We start from the raw sequence: 13248 nt of genomic DNA, 5'->3' as shown, positions 1-13248 counted from the left end.
TCTCAGACTTCAAGAACAAATGGGATACCTATGTGGGATCCCTACGAGGTCATGCCAAGGGATAGGGTCACTAGGACTGAATGAGCGGGTCAGTAGATTTAAGAGGGTGGGTAAATAGTGTGGGCAGACTTGATGGGCTATGGCCCTTATCTGCCGTCATCTTTCTATGTTTCTATGAACTCAGTATAAAATAATTGACATGAACTCTTTTTCATGTACATAGATATTTTTTCAAATATTGATTGCTTAGCACTAGGACCTATCATTATATTGGTTGGACTTACGCTAGGAAGGCTTCGAAAGTAAATCCAAACAGCTCAAAATAGGATGGCCCTTATGACCCATCTCTGCCTTTGGTCTTTACCCTTGTCAGCTGTTTGGGATAAGATGCTCTTCCTACAAAAGGCTTTTTTAGCCTTTAAATCTCAGGTAGTAGATCTTAAAGGGACATTCTTTTTGCAATTTCCTTGTAAGTGTCTTATTAAATTGGAGAAGAAAACGTATGTATTCTTTAACCCTAAGCACCTGAAAAGTTTTCTGGAATCAAGGAAACCTCCAGTTCTGATAGCAATCTCTACATGCTTAAAGGTTGATGCAGTGGAAATTAACTGATAATTAGCACTTATATCCGTCAGTTGGAATCTAGCTTTTCTTTACAATATATTTCAAGTTTCAAGTTTATTAAAATATTTTTTAGATGCTTATTCTGGTTTCTAAGTGGCTAACAATATAAAAACAAATAATAAATTACATATAAACTTATAAAAATGGGATAATGGATAAAAGTCAGAGACATACAGACTACACAACAATGGGGTAGTAGGGATGAACTACAATTAATATAGAAAAGGTGAGACATAAAAGGATAAAACAATCGGTTGGGTAAAAAGTAGCAGAAATTTAAATTTTAAATTTAGCCCTTAAAAGGGCAATTGTTATCCAAAAGCATCTTGGAATAAAAATGTTTTTAATTTAGTTTTAAATTGTTTTATATCAGATTCGTAGCGCAGATGGATCGGTAATGAATTCCACAGAGTAGTAACAGCAAAGTTATTGGAGCGCAACGTATTAATAGATTTTAAGGAAAGTATAACTAAGAGATTTTGGGAGGTTGAACGGAGAGATTTTGGAGTGCTATACGGGATTAGAAGTCTATTAATAAAATCAGGTTGATTATTCAGTTTAGTTGTGAGTGTTAAAAGTAAAATTTTGTAGCTATTTCTGTCGATTTTTCTTACATCTTGCCTTTCTTTCTAGGTCTGTTTCCTTTTTATGGAGGTTTAATTAGAGAGACAATAATTGTATTTGAAGTTTTGAGGATTATTTTCTTTATTATAATTTCTTCTTTATTGTAACCCTATTTTCTGTGACAAGATTGTATGCTTGTATAAATTTGAAAAATCTTAAAAATAAATATGAAAAAAAAAGATGCTCTTCCTACAGTCTCTAGTTTATTAGAGTATAATAGGAGACAACATGTTACAACAGCTATTTAAGATGAATTACAGGGTCATTCATTTGTATCCTCAGGGTACAACAGTGACTATATAGAGAGAAGCTATTATTATCAAGCAGTCACAGCAGCTACTCTAGAAAGAGTGTAAGTCTACAAATTATACTAGAGAAATTGGAAGAGTGGCTAGAGTATGAACTATATGAGTCAAGTTTTATTAGAGACTATAAAAATAGAGGATAGAGTGTTACTAACATTTAAAACCAGATCCAGTAATCAACCAGAATCCATCAATAGACTTCTTATTCCCTACACCCCTCTTAAAACCCTTCGTTCCGTTACACATCTTCTCAATATTCCATCTCTAAAACATATTAACACCATGCGATCAAATATTTTTTTCAGTTACTGAACCCTCCCTCTGGAACTCCATATCAAACTACCTAAGAGAAGAATCAAATCTAAATGATTTCAAATCCCAATTAAAAACCTTTTTGTTTAGACGCCTTTGAATTGCAACTGTCCTCATAAGGACAGCTTGACATTCCTCACCCAAGATTATTCCCGCACCTTTTGTTTGTCCCTTCCATGTTCCTTTTCTTTTAATTTTGTAGGTCTACCCCACTTTCCTTTCATTCAGGTTCATCTCTCCATCTGTCTGTCATACCAACTTTCCCCAGTTATGTTTATATTTATTAATCTAGTTGTTTTAATTTACTATTTAAATGTCATTTTTAATTACCTTTTGATGTACACTGCCTAGAAGCCTGATTAGGTAGTATAATAATTTTTTTTAATAAACTTGAAACTTAACTATGTCAGTCAAGTTACAGTGTATAGACCAATGCTTCTCAACCCAGTCCTCGAGGCATACCTAGTTCTATCAGGTTTTCAGGATATCCATAATGAATATGCATGAGATAGATTTACATGGGATAAGATGTGCCTCAAGGACTGGTTTAATAAGCACTGATATTTTTCAGCCCCTGCATCGAGAGAGGAGCGTGGGAGCCCTGCTCCGCCCCCCTCCCGACACAGGAAAGCAGCCTTGACACAAAAATCTTCATCGGAGGTGCCTGCCTCCATTTTTCAGCCCCTGCATCGAGAGAGGAGCGTGGGAGCCCTGCTCCGCCCCCCTCCCGACACAGGAAAGCAGCCTTGACACAAAAATCTTCATCGGAGGTGCCTGCCTCCATTTTTCAGCCCCTGCCTCGAGAGAGGAGCGTGGGAGCCCTGCTCCGCCCCCCTCCCGACACAGGAAAGCAGCCTTGACACAAAAATCTTCATCGGAGGTGCCTGCCTCCATTTTTCAGCCCCTGCATCGAGAGAGGAGCGTGGGAGCCCTGCTCCGCCCCCCTCCCGACACAGGAAAGCAGCCTTGACACAAAAATCTTCATCGGAGGTGCCTGCCTCCATTTTTCAGCCCCTGCATCGAGAGAGGAGCGTGGGAGCCCTGCTCCGCCCCCCTCCCGACACAGGAAAGCAGCCTTGACACAAAAATCTTCATCGGAGGTGCCTGCCTCCATTTTTCAGCCCCTGCATCGAGAGAGGAGCGTGGGAGCCCTGCTCCGCCCCCCTCCCGACACAGGAAAGCAGCCTTGACACAAAAAACTTCATCGAAGGTACCTGCCTCCATTTTTCAGCCCCTGCATCGAGAGAGGAGCGTGGGAGCCCTGCTCCGCCCCCCTCCCGACACAGGAGAGCAGCCTTAACACAGAAAACTTCACCGGAGGTGCCTGCCTTCATTTTTTCATCCCCTGCACCGAGAGAGGAGCGTGGGAGCCCTGCTCCGCCCCCCTCCTGACACTGGATAGCAGACCTCTATTGTTTGTTTAACTGCATGCTCTCTAACTAGCATTCAGCATACATGACCACACAACTACTATAACCAGTAACAGTATTTTACTCAATCCTCTTTAACTTAACTGATTGCTCTCTGACTCCTTCCTTTTCTATCCCCCAGCTTTCTCTCCTCCACTTGCTCCTCCAGCTGACCAATAATAACACTTCAACTCCAAGCTCCAGATCTAATTCTATAAAAACTGACTCACACCAAACTCTAACTCACCAATAGAACCAAACCGAGTTTCCCCTGACAGAGAGTTTCCCCTGAATCCCTCCTTCCTAACGCCCAATCCCCCCTCCTGCCATGCCACCAACTATCCAGGCCACCACCTTCCCCGCCCCTCCTCCCACCACTTTACAAACCACCCTCCCGCCCATCCCCACCCCCACCATTCCCACTACACTTCTTACAACACTATACTTTACCATCCCCATTATTACAGGCCAAGGCAGATACGGTGATATCTCCCCCCAACCTAAAAAAAGCCGTTCCAGAAACCCTGCCAACCTCATCCCCATTCTTCCCTCGCCACAAACCCCCTCTCACAACACACTCAAATTGGCACTCATCAATGCAAGATCAGTCAACAACAAATCCTTCCTCCTACATGACCTCATCTGCGACAAGACTTGGGACGCCCTCATGATCACCGAAACCTGGCTCCAAGACAACGAGGGGATAACACTAGGCGAACTATGTCCCCCAGGCTACCAGGCTCTAACCTGCTCACGTACCACTGGAAAAGGAGGTGGAGTGACTTCCATTATCAAAACCTCCGCCACACCAAAACTAATAAACTCCATCAACATTCCCTCCCTAGAAGCTATTGCGTTCACTTTAGGCCAAAAACAAAAAACCGCCCTCATACTCCTCTACAGAACCCCCAACTCCCCAGCAGATACCCTAGAAACCCTCCTCGAATTCATCACTGAACTAACCATCTCACACAAACACATGACAATCCTAGGAGATTTCAATTTCCCAGACTACCCCAACACCTCAGGACAAATAGACAACTTCCTCTCCTCCCTCTCCGACCTAGGATTCCACCAAACTATAACCACCCCCACTCACTCAGCAGGCAACATCTTAGACTTGCTTTTCACCCTCAAAGACCCAACGACAAAACCCCTGCAAACCTACACCTCCACACCTGTGCCATGGTCAGACCACCACCTCATTGAATTCGAACTCCCACTCGGTACTACCCTAATCCCACGTAAAGATCCCACCCCCCCCACCCAACGTCAACTTCCTAATTCGGTCAACCCTCAAGATATGACCGCAGGTATTCGTACCCTAAACGAATCCTATACCCAACATCCCCTATCAATTGACCTGGCAGCCGCCACATGGCACTCTAACATCCAATCCCTCTATAATAACCTGGTCCAGACAAAAACAACCCAAACAATCACCAACAAAGCACCTGCTCCCTGGTACACTAATGACCTCCGATCCATAAAACGATCCCTGAGGAAAGCAGAAAGGATCTGGGCCAAACATCCGAACATTGAAACCAAATCCCACTGGAAAAACATATCCACCACATACAAAGCTGCCATTCTAGAAGCAAAAAAGACCTACTACTCTCATCTCCTACAACAAGCCCCTTCCAGATCAAAACAACTATTCACCCTCACCAACCATCTCTTCACCAACGCCCAAAGGAATAATCAAATCAACCAAACAGAACTCAATAGCGAAACTCTCTCGGACTTCTTCCAGTCCAAAATACAAAACATCCGAGCTAACCTCGACCTCAACACCAAGCCCACTCCCACTCAGCTCCAACCAACTCCATACACCCCCCCTTCCGCCTCTCTCTCCCAATTTCACCTAGCCACTCATGCGGAGGTCCTCGAAACCTTGAGAGAACTTAAACCCTCCAACACCATCCTCGACCCCTGCCCATCCAGCCTCCTGCTGGCTGCCGGAGACGCCATGGCAGAATCCATCCTCCCCATCATTAACACCTCTCTAACTACTGGAACTGTCCCCCTCAGCTGGAAATCAGCTATTATCAAGCCCACTCTCAAAAAACCCTCCCTTGATCCTAATGAACCTGGCAACTATCGCCCAGTCTCCAACCTCCCAATTGTCTCCAAACTCCTTGAACGAATCGTACTCCATCGCCTACACCCTTTCATCGAAGAACAAGCTGCCCTATCCCCAGTCCAATCCGGCTTCCGCAAGGGCCACAGCACAGAATCAGCTCTCATTGATATCATTGACGACAGCTGGTCAATACTGGACAAAGGCAACGACGCCCTACTAGTCCTACTTGACCTTAGCGCTGCCTTCGACACAGTTGACCATCACCTACTCACATCTAGGCTCCACGACCTCGGAATCAAAGACACAGCCCTCCAATGGATCACCTCCTTCCTTCACCAAAGGACCCAAACAGTCCTACTAGGTACAAATAAATCTAACCCTAAACCTATCAAATATGGCGTTCCTCAAGGCGCCCTTCTATCCCCCCTCCTATTCAACCTCTACATCAAACCCGTCATCGACATAGCACAAAAATATAAAATCAAAATCCACTCTTATGCAGATGACATCCAGCTGCTCCTCCCCTTAGGCGAAAACCGGCCATCCCAAATTGCTAACCTCGAACTCTGCCTCACGGACATGAAAACTTGGATGTCAAACAACAAGCTTCAACTAAACGCCTCCAAAACCGAACTCCTATGGATCAGAAACAAAAACACCAAATACCTACGACCTACACTAACATGGGATTCCACTCGACTAACGGCAGCAGATCAAGTTCGCAGCCTAGGAGTAACCCTAGACGGACACCTATCCTTATCCAACCACATATCCCAAGTAGTCTCCACCTCCTTCTACTACCTTCGCCAACTGAAAAAGATCAAACCCTACATCTCCAAACCAGACCTCGCCCAACTCCTATACGCATATGTCCTCTCCAGAATGGATTATTGTAACGCGCTATTTAACGGACTAACCAAAAATAATATCAAACGCCTCCAACGGGTCCAAAATGCAGCCATCCGCCTCCTACACAACCTCAACTACCGCGATTCCATCTCCCCGGCACTCCATGCTGAACACTGGCTCCCAATTAGCCAACGCTGTATTTTCAAAGCCCTAGCAATTGCCCACAAGAGAATCTACTCCACCACTCCCTCCTATATAAAATCCAAGCTTCCCATCTACAACCCCACTCGCACCCTCCGCTCAAAGTCAGAGACACGCCTATGCGTCCCCCCCGGAAGATCCCTGCTCACAGAAACTGCCCACAAACGATCCTACAGCCACTTCATTCCTCACCTCTGGAACCAACTTCCCCCCCAACTTAGACAACAGAACTCATTATTAGCATTCCGTAAATCAGTAAAGACCCTCCTCTTCAATTAAAGCTCCCCTCTATCTCTCCCCCCCATAAGCCCCACCCTCCGCTCCCCTATCTCCTTCCCGAAATTCCAGTATTCCTCTCTTACTCTATCCACTTAAAAAAAAAAAAAAAAAAAAAAAAACATTGCACCCATACGCTTATAACTTTCCTTAAACTACTGTATTTCCCCCCTCTCTCTCTTTGCTCAATCCCCCTGTATTCAACTCTCTCCAAAAACTATAAATCCACCCACTAAACCTGTTGTACTACTTATATGTCTAATTTACTCCGCAGTGTGTATGTTCAATTGTAAACCGTTCTGAGCTATTGGGAGGACGGGATAAAAATCTAAATAAATAAATAAATAAATAAATAAATGATATAGGATATGGTAAGAAAGATCAGATTATTATCCTTGTGAGTCCACAAGTTGCAATAGAGATGACAGAAAGTCTAGAGACTCTTCTCTGTGAGTCAACAATTGACATTAGACTTTTCAGTTGGGATATACAAATCTAGCCTTAAAGAACAACAATCCTGATTTCAGGATAAACATAATGAATATATATAAGACATATGTTTGGCTTAAGAAACAGGTTACCGGTAATTTTGCATAGCTTAGCTACCCTGAAAATCAGACTCATTTGTGGGCTTCAGGACTGAATTGCGCGCCTGCATTAGAGGAAAAGAGGCAGGGTGTCTGCTCTGTATGAACAAATTCCAGTAGTGAATATAGGACTATATAGATTTGACTCTGGAAATAATAAGGTTACTCACCTCCCTTGTCACAAATAGTGATGCTCCCGCTCCACTCGCCATTGGGAAGGCAGGTCCTGTTGGGTGAACCAAACATTCCATAGCCTTCCTCACATTCAAAGTGAATTATATCACCCACACGATACATTTTCTTGCGAGGATAGACGTGACCATTCTCCAAGTTGATGGACCCAACACACATGTATGCTGTCAAAGTACACAGGTGAGAAATGAAAAGCTTAGTATATAAAAATGCCATTCTCAACAGTTTCACTAGAATGAGCCTCTTATTATCTCATCTAGAAGGCATTTATCCTTTTAGTTTAGCTATATAATCATTGGCGTGGAGTTGGGATGCTAGTTTATGCAGAAGACAGCAAACAAGAGATAGACAAGAGAAAGCCACAAAATAGTTGATAGAAAAATGAGAAGAAAACAAAACCAGACAGAATGGCAAAGCCTGAATTTGAAGAATTATGAATGCAAATGCTCAAAATATTGTTAACAACATCACAAACTTGGAGATCACCATAGCAGAAGCAGACTTGGATATGGCTACAATCACATGAGGGAGGGGGAAAAGGTACAACAACTACACTCACGTAACAAATTCGCTGTCCTATTACAATTCGATCTTTCCGCTGCTTTTGATGTCGTCCACCACGACATACTACTTTACCAACTCTCCGAGATTGGAATCGACTCCACCGTCCTAATGTGGTTCTCAAACTTCTTACGCTCCCGTTCCTACACCGTCAACACAAATGGCACCATGTCCATTCCTTGGACTCCATCTTGCGGTGTCCCTCAAGGATCACCCCTTTCCCCTATTCTCTTTAACATCTACGTGTCCTCTCTGAAACTCTTTCAACTATCCCCCCTGGAAACAATCTACACTTATGCAGATGACATCCTTGTCCTCCTTGAGACTGACCAGAACCTCACCAACCTCCACGAAAACATCACAGCTTGCATAATGAGACTCCGTGCCTGGTCCCTCTCGGTACAGATGAAACTAAACGAATCAAAAACAAAACTACTCTGGCTCGGCCCAAAATTCGAACACCTGCCCACCAGTGTTCCCTCTAAGCGGGCGGGTGTTGTGAGCAAACTTTTTTCACCGTGAGCCAAAAATATCGGGCGCCAGCAAGTTATGAGCCAACTCGCCCGATTCTCCTCTCGCCGCCCTGCCATCTGCCGTACGCCTCTTCCGATCGTGCGCTGTGACGAGAAACGTGTGCGCTGCGATGTAATATTTTGTGCGCCAGCGCACGCCAGCGCAGCTTAGCGGGAACACTGGTTCAAATGGTTTTATTTATTTCCCCAAATTTATTTTTGTTATACGCATTGAAAATATTTGATATTGCGTTTAAATCAAAATCTCAATAAACTTGAAACGAGTGCCCGTGAGATTGTGGGAGGGTTAAATACTCAAAACTTAGAAGTTTTTGCTACGCCAGCTTTCTGGTATCTTTACATACAGTGGCGTACCTAGCATATGTAACATCCGGGGCCCATCATTTTTTGGCACCCCCCCCCATCTGTAAGAAAAACATGATTTTTAGTAACAAACCACACGTCACACATGAGTACCTAGGAAAAGGCAGCATCTTACATATTGCAGTGAGCAGTACATCAATACACCCATTGTAAAACTAAACAAGCCAGACCAGCACAGATCAATCCTACACCGTCAATCCTAACAGAAAACCATGTCTTTCGAACACACAGAACACAGAAAACACCTTCGCCTAGTAAGGAATATGTAATCACAAACTAACCCCTCCCTCTTTTACAAAACTGTAGTGTGGATTTTAGCTACGGAGGTAACAGCTCTGATGCTCATAAAATTCTGAGCATCAGAGCTGCTACCACCAAGGCTGGTGCTAAAAACGCTTCACAGTTTTGTAAAAGGGGGGATAAAATAAAAATACATAGACAAAGGTTAAATTGAACCAGCAAGAAGCTGGACTCTGCATACAATGCTTCACAGAAACAGTGACACATGTCTCCTAAAGCAATAAATAAATAGAAATTTTTTTCTACCTTTGTCTTCTGTGGTTTCTCCTTTCCTCATCTTCTTGTAACTCTCTTCCTTCCATTCACTGTCTGCCGTCTCTCTTCCCCTATATGGCATCTTCTCTCCTTCTATGCCCCTTCCAGAAACTGTATGCCTCCCCCTTCCATCTCTCCTTTCACCCCATTGGTCTGGCATCTCTCTCCTCGCCTTCCCTCTCCCACACCTCTCCTCATAGTCTGGTATCTCCCCTTCCCTGATTCTCTGGCATCTCTCTCCTTTCCTTTTCTTCCATCTTTCGCTCCCCCTCCATGCTCTCACATCTCCCCCTTCCTTTTCCCTTAGACTGGCATACCTTCCTCCTATGCTCCAAGCCCTGGCATCTCCTTTAATTCCCTCCCTCATCTTCCTTCTCCCTCCAGCTGGGTACCGCAACACTCTTCCCTGCAGCTCTGCACTTCCCCACAATTGCCATGCTTCGGTTCCTCTTCTTCCTTCCTTCCTCCCCCCCCCCCCCCCGCGGGACCCTGCGGCACCATCAACTCTTACTCCCTCTAATGTCGGCCCTGCAGCTCCAGACTTCCTCGCACCTTCTCCCCTCCCCCTTTGGATCGCTATTATTTTAAATGTTATAGCCGCGGAGCTGTATCCATCAGTGGAGATGTCTAACCTCGGCCTGCCCCGGAACTCTTACTGCAGCAGACGCCCGTCTAGGCAGGAACAGGAAGTCACTGTTGCAGTAAGAGTTCCGGGGCAGGCCGAGGTTAGACATCTCCACTGATGGATACAGCTCCGCGGCTATAACATTTAAAATAATAGCGATCCAAAGGGGGAGGGGAGAAGGTGCGAGGAAGTCTGGAGCTGCAGGGCCGACATTAGAGGGAGTAAGAGTTGATGGTGCCGCAGGGTCCCGCGGGGGGGGGGGGGGGAGGAAGGAAGGAAGAAGAGGAACCGAAGCATGGCAATTGTGGGGAAGTGCAATCCCCCCAATGCGTCCCCTTACCTTACCTCCCCTTACCTTTGCGACGCGTGTGTGCGCTGTGAAGAGAAACTTTGCGCTGCGATGTAATATTTTGTGCGCGAGCGCAGGCCAACGCACCTTAGCGGGAACACTGCTGCCCACACTTTTCACACTACCCACAGGCGATACACTACAGCTCAAATTCTCATGCAAAGTCCTTGGTATCACTATCGATTCCTCTCTCTCCCTCAATGACCACCTCAACTCCTTGGCAAAATCATGCTTTTTCAGCCTTCACATGCTGAGGAAAGCTAGATCCTACTTCAGCCAACAACACTTTGCCATCCTTGTCCAATCCATCATCCTCTCCAAACTAGATTACTGCAACGCCATCTACTTAAATCTATAAAAAAAAAGCATTCTAAGACTCCAGCTAATCCAGAATACTGCAACCAAACTGATCTTCTCAAAACGCAAATCTGACCATGCCTCCCCACTCCTTGCCAAACTTCACTGGCTCCCAATAATCTCCAGAATCCATTTCAAATGTTCCTGCCTGGCTTTCAAGATCATTCACGGAATCCTCCCTCCTCTTATCCCACTGTCTTTCAACTCCTCCAGTCCCGACTCCTCCAGAACTGCCCAAAGGCTTAAACTAGCCTTCCTCTCTCCACGCGGCATCCACTATGCAGGCAAACTAGGAAAATCCCTTCTCTTCAAAATCACAGGTCTTTGGAACGACCTCACCACCCCACTGCGGAACCTGAGCTCCCTTCAGTTATTCCGCAAACAACTGAAAACCTGGCTTTTCAGCAAATTGTAGCTCTATCCTTCCCCCCTTTCTCTCCACCCTTCTACAAATAAGTTCATGTAATCCTTTTTCTTCTTCTCTACCCACTATTTTAAGTTCTTGTAAACCGTGTCGAGCTCCATACTCATGGAGATGATGCGGTATATAAACTTAAGGTTTAGATTAGATTAGATTAGATTAGTCAGCCAGAGGGAAGAATAAAGATAGAAACAAACATGTAAGCATGGAGAGGGAGCAGGAGTGGAGAAAAAGAGAAATCGGAAAGTAAGAGGTAATTGTGAGGAGGGGGAGAGAATGACCAATATACATAAGAACATAAGAACATAAGAAGTTGCCTCCACTGGGTCAGACCAGAGGTCCATCGCGCCCAGCGATCCGCTCCCGCGGCGGCCCATCAGTTCTGTGACCTGTGAAGTGATTTCTGACTATTCCATAACCTACCTCTAGTTCTATCTGTAACCTACCACTAGTTCTATCTGTACCCCTCAATCCCCTTATCCTCTAGGAACCTATCCAAACCTTCCTTGAACCCCTGCAATGTGTTCTGGCCTATCACATCCTCCGGAAGCGCATTCCACGTGTCCACCACCCTCTGGGTAAAAAAGAACTTCCTAGCATTTGTTCTAAACCTGTCCCCTTTCAGTTTCTCTGAGTGACCCCTAGTACTTGTGGTTCCCCACAGTCTGAAGAATCTATCCCTGTCTACCCTCTCTATGCCCTTTAGGATTTTGAAGGTTTCCATCATGTCTCCTCTAAGTCTCCGCTTTTCCAGGGAGAACAACCCCAGCATTTTCAACCTGTCAGCGTATGAATAATTTTCCATACCTTTTATCAGTTTAGTTGCTCTCTCTCTGGACCCCCTCAAGTACTGCCATGTCCTTTTTGAGGTGCGGCGACCAGTACTGGACACAGTATTCCAGATGTGGGCGCACTATTGCACGATACATCGGCATGATGACTTCCTTCGTCCTGGTCGTGATACCCTTTTTAATGATGCCCAACATTCTGTTCGCTTTCTTTGAGGCTGTCGCACATTGTGCCGATGATTTCAATGTTGAGTCCACCATCACCCCCAGGTCTCTTTCAAGGTTGCTCACCCCTAGCAATGATCCCCCCATTTTGTAGCTGAACATTGGGTTCTTTTTTCCTACATGCATGACCTTGCATTTCTCTATGTTAAAACTCATTTGCCACTTTTTGCCCATTCTTCCAGTCTCGTTAGGTCCCTTTGCAGGTCTTCGCAGTCTTCTGTGCTTCTAACCCTGCTGCAGAGTTTGGTGTCGTCGGCAAATTTGATAACCTCACATTTTGTCCCCGTCTCCACGTCGTTAATAAATATATTGAACAGGAGCGGTCCCAGCACCGACCCCTGTGGAACCCCGCTCGTGACCCACTGCCAGTCTGAGTAATGACCCTTTACTCCAACCCTCTGTTTCCTGCCTGCCAGCCAGTGTTTGATCCATCGGTGGATATCCCCTTGCACTCCGTGGTTCCACAGCTTTTTAAGTAGCCGTTCGTGAGGTACCTTGTCGAAGGCTTTTTGGAAGTCAAGGTAAATGATGTCTATGGATTTCCCCTTATCTATCTGGCTGTTTATTCCCTCAAAGAAGTACAGTAAGTTTGTGAGGCACGACCTTCCCTTGCAGAAGCCGTGCTGGCTCGCCTTTAGTTGTCCCTTGTTTTCTATGTGTTCGCAGATTGTGTCCTTAACTAGTGCTTCCATCATCTTTCCCGGAACTGAGGTCAAGCTCACCGGCCTGTAGTTTCCCGGGTCACCCCTTGATCCCTTCTTAAAGATGGGCGTGACATTTGCTATTTTCCAGTCCTCTGGGATCTGCCCGGTTTTCATGGATAGATTACATATTTGACAAAGTGTTTCCGCTATTTCGTTTCTCAGTTCTTTTATTACCCTTGGGTGGATGCCGTCCGGACCCGGTGATTTGTCGCTCTTCAGTCTGTCTATCTGTCAGAGTACATTCTCTCGGGTCGCCTCTAGTTGGACCAGCTTTTCATTGTGGTCTCCGCTTATAATCTCCTCGG

The 13248-nt window shown here is 45.3% G+C and overlaps 1 protein-coding gene across 3 annotated transcripts in view; it reads right to left on the bottom strand.

Annotated features, from left to right (window-relative positions):
* LOC117360271 (complement C2-like) overlaps positions 1–13248 on the bottom strand; it is a 116377-nt gene that overhangs the window by 79231 nt on the left and 23898 nt on the right. For all 3 annotated transcript variants that reach the window (XM_033943944.1, XM_033943945.1, XM_033943946.1), the window contains exon 3: positions 7441–7626. In XM_033943944.1, coding sequence (XP_033799835.1) covers positions 7441–7626 — 186 coding nt within the window. The remainder of the gene's footprint in view (positions 1–7440; positions 7627–13248) is intronic.

This window comes from Geotrypetes seraphini, chromosome 5, assembly GCF_902459505.1.
Source record: "Geotrypetes seraphini chromosome 5, aGeoSer1.1, whole genome shotgun sequence".
NCBI classification, from domain to species: domain Eukaryota; kingdom Metazoa; phylum Chordata; class Amphibia; order Gymnophiona; family Dermophiidae; genus Geotrypetes; species Geotrypetes seraphini.
This window is presented reverse-complemented; position numbering and strand designations above follow the sequence as displayed.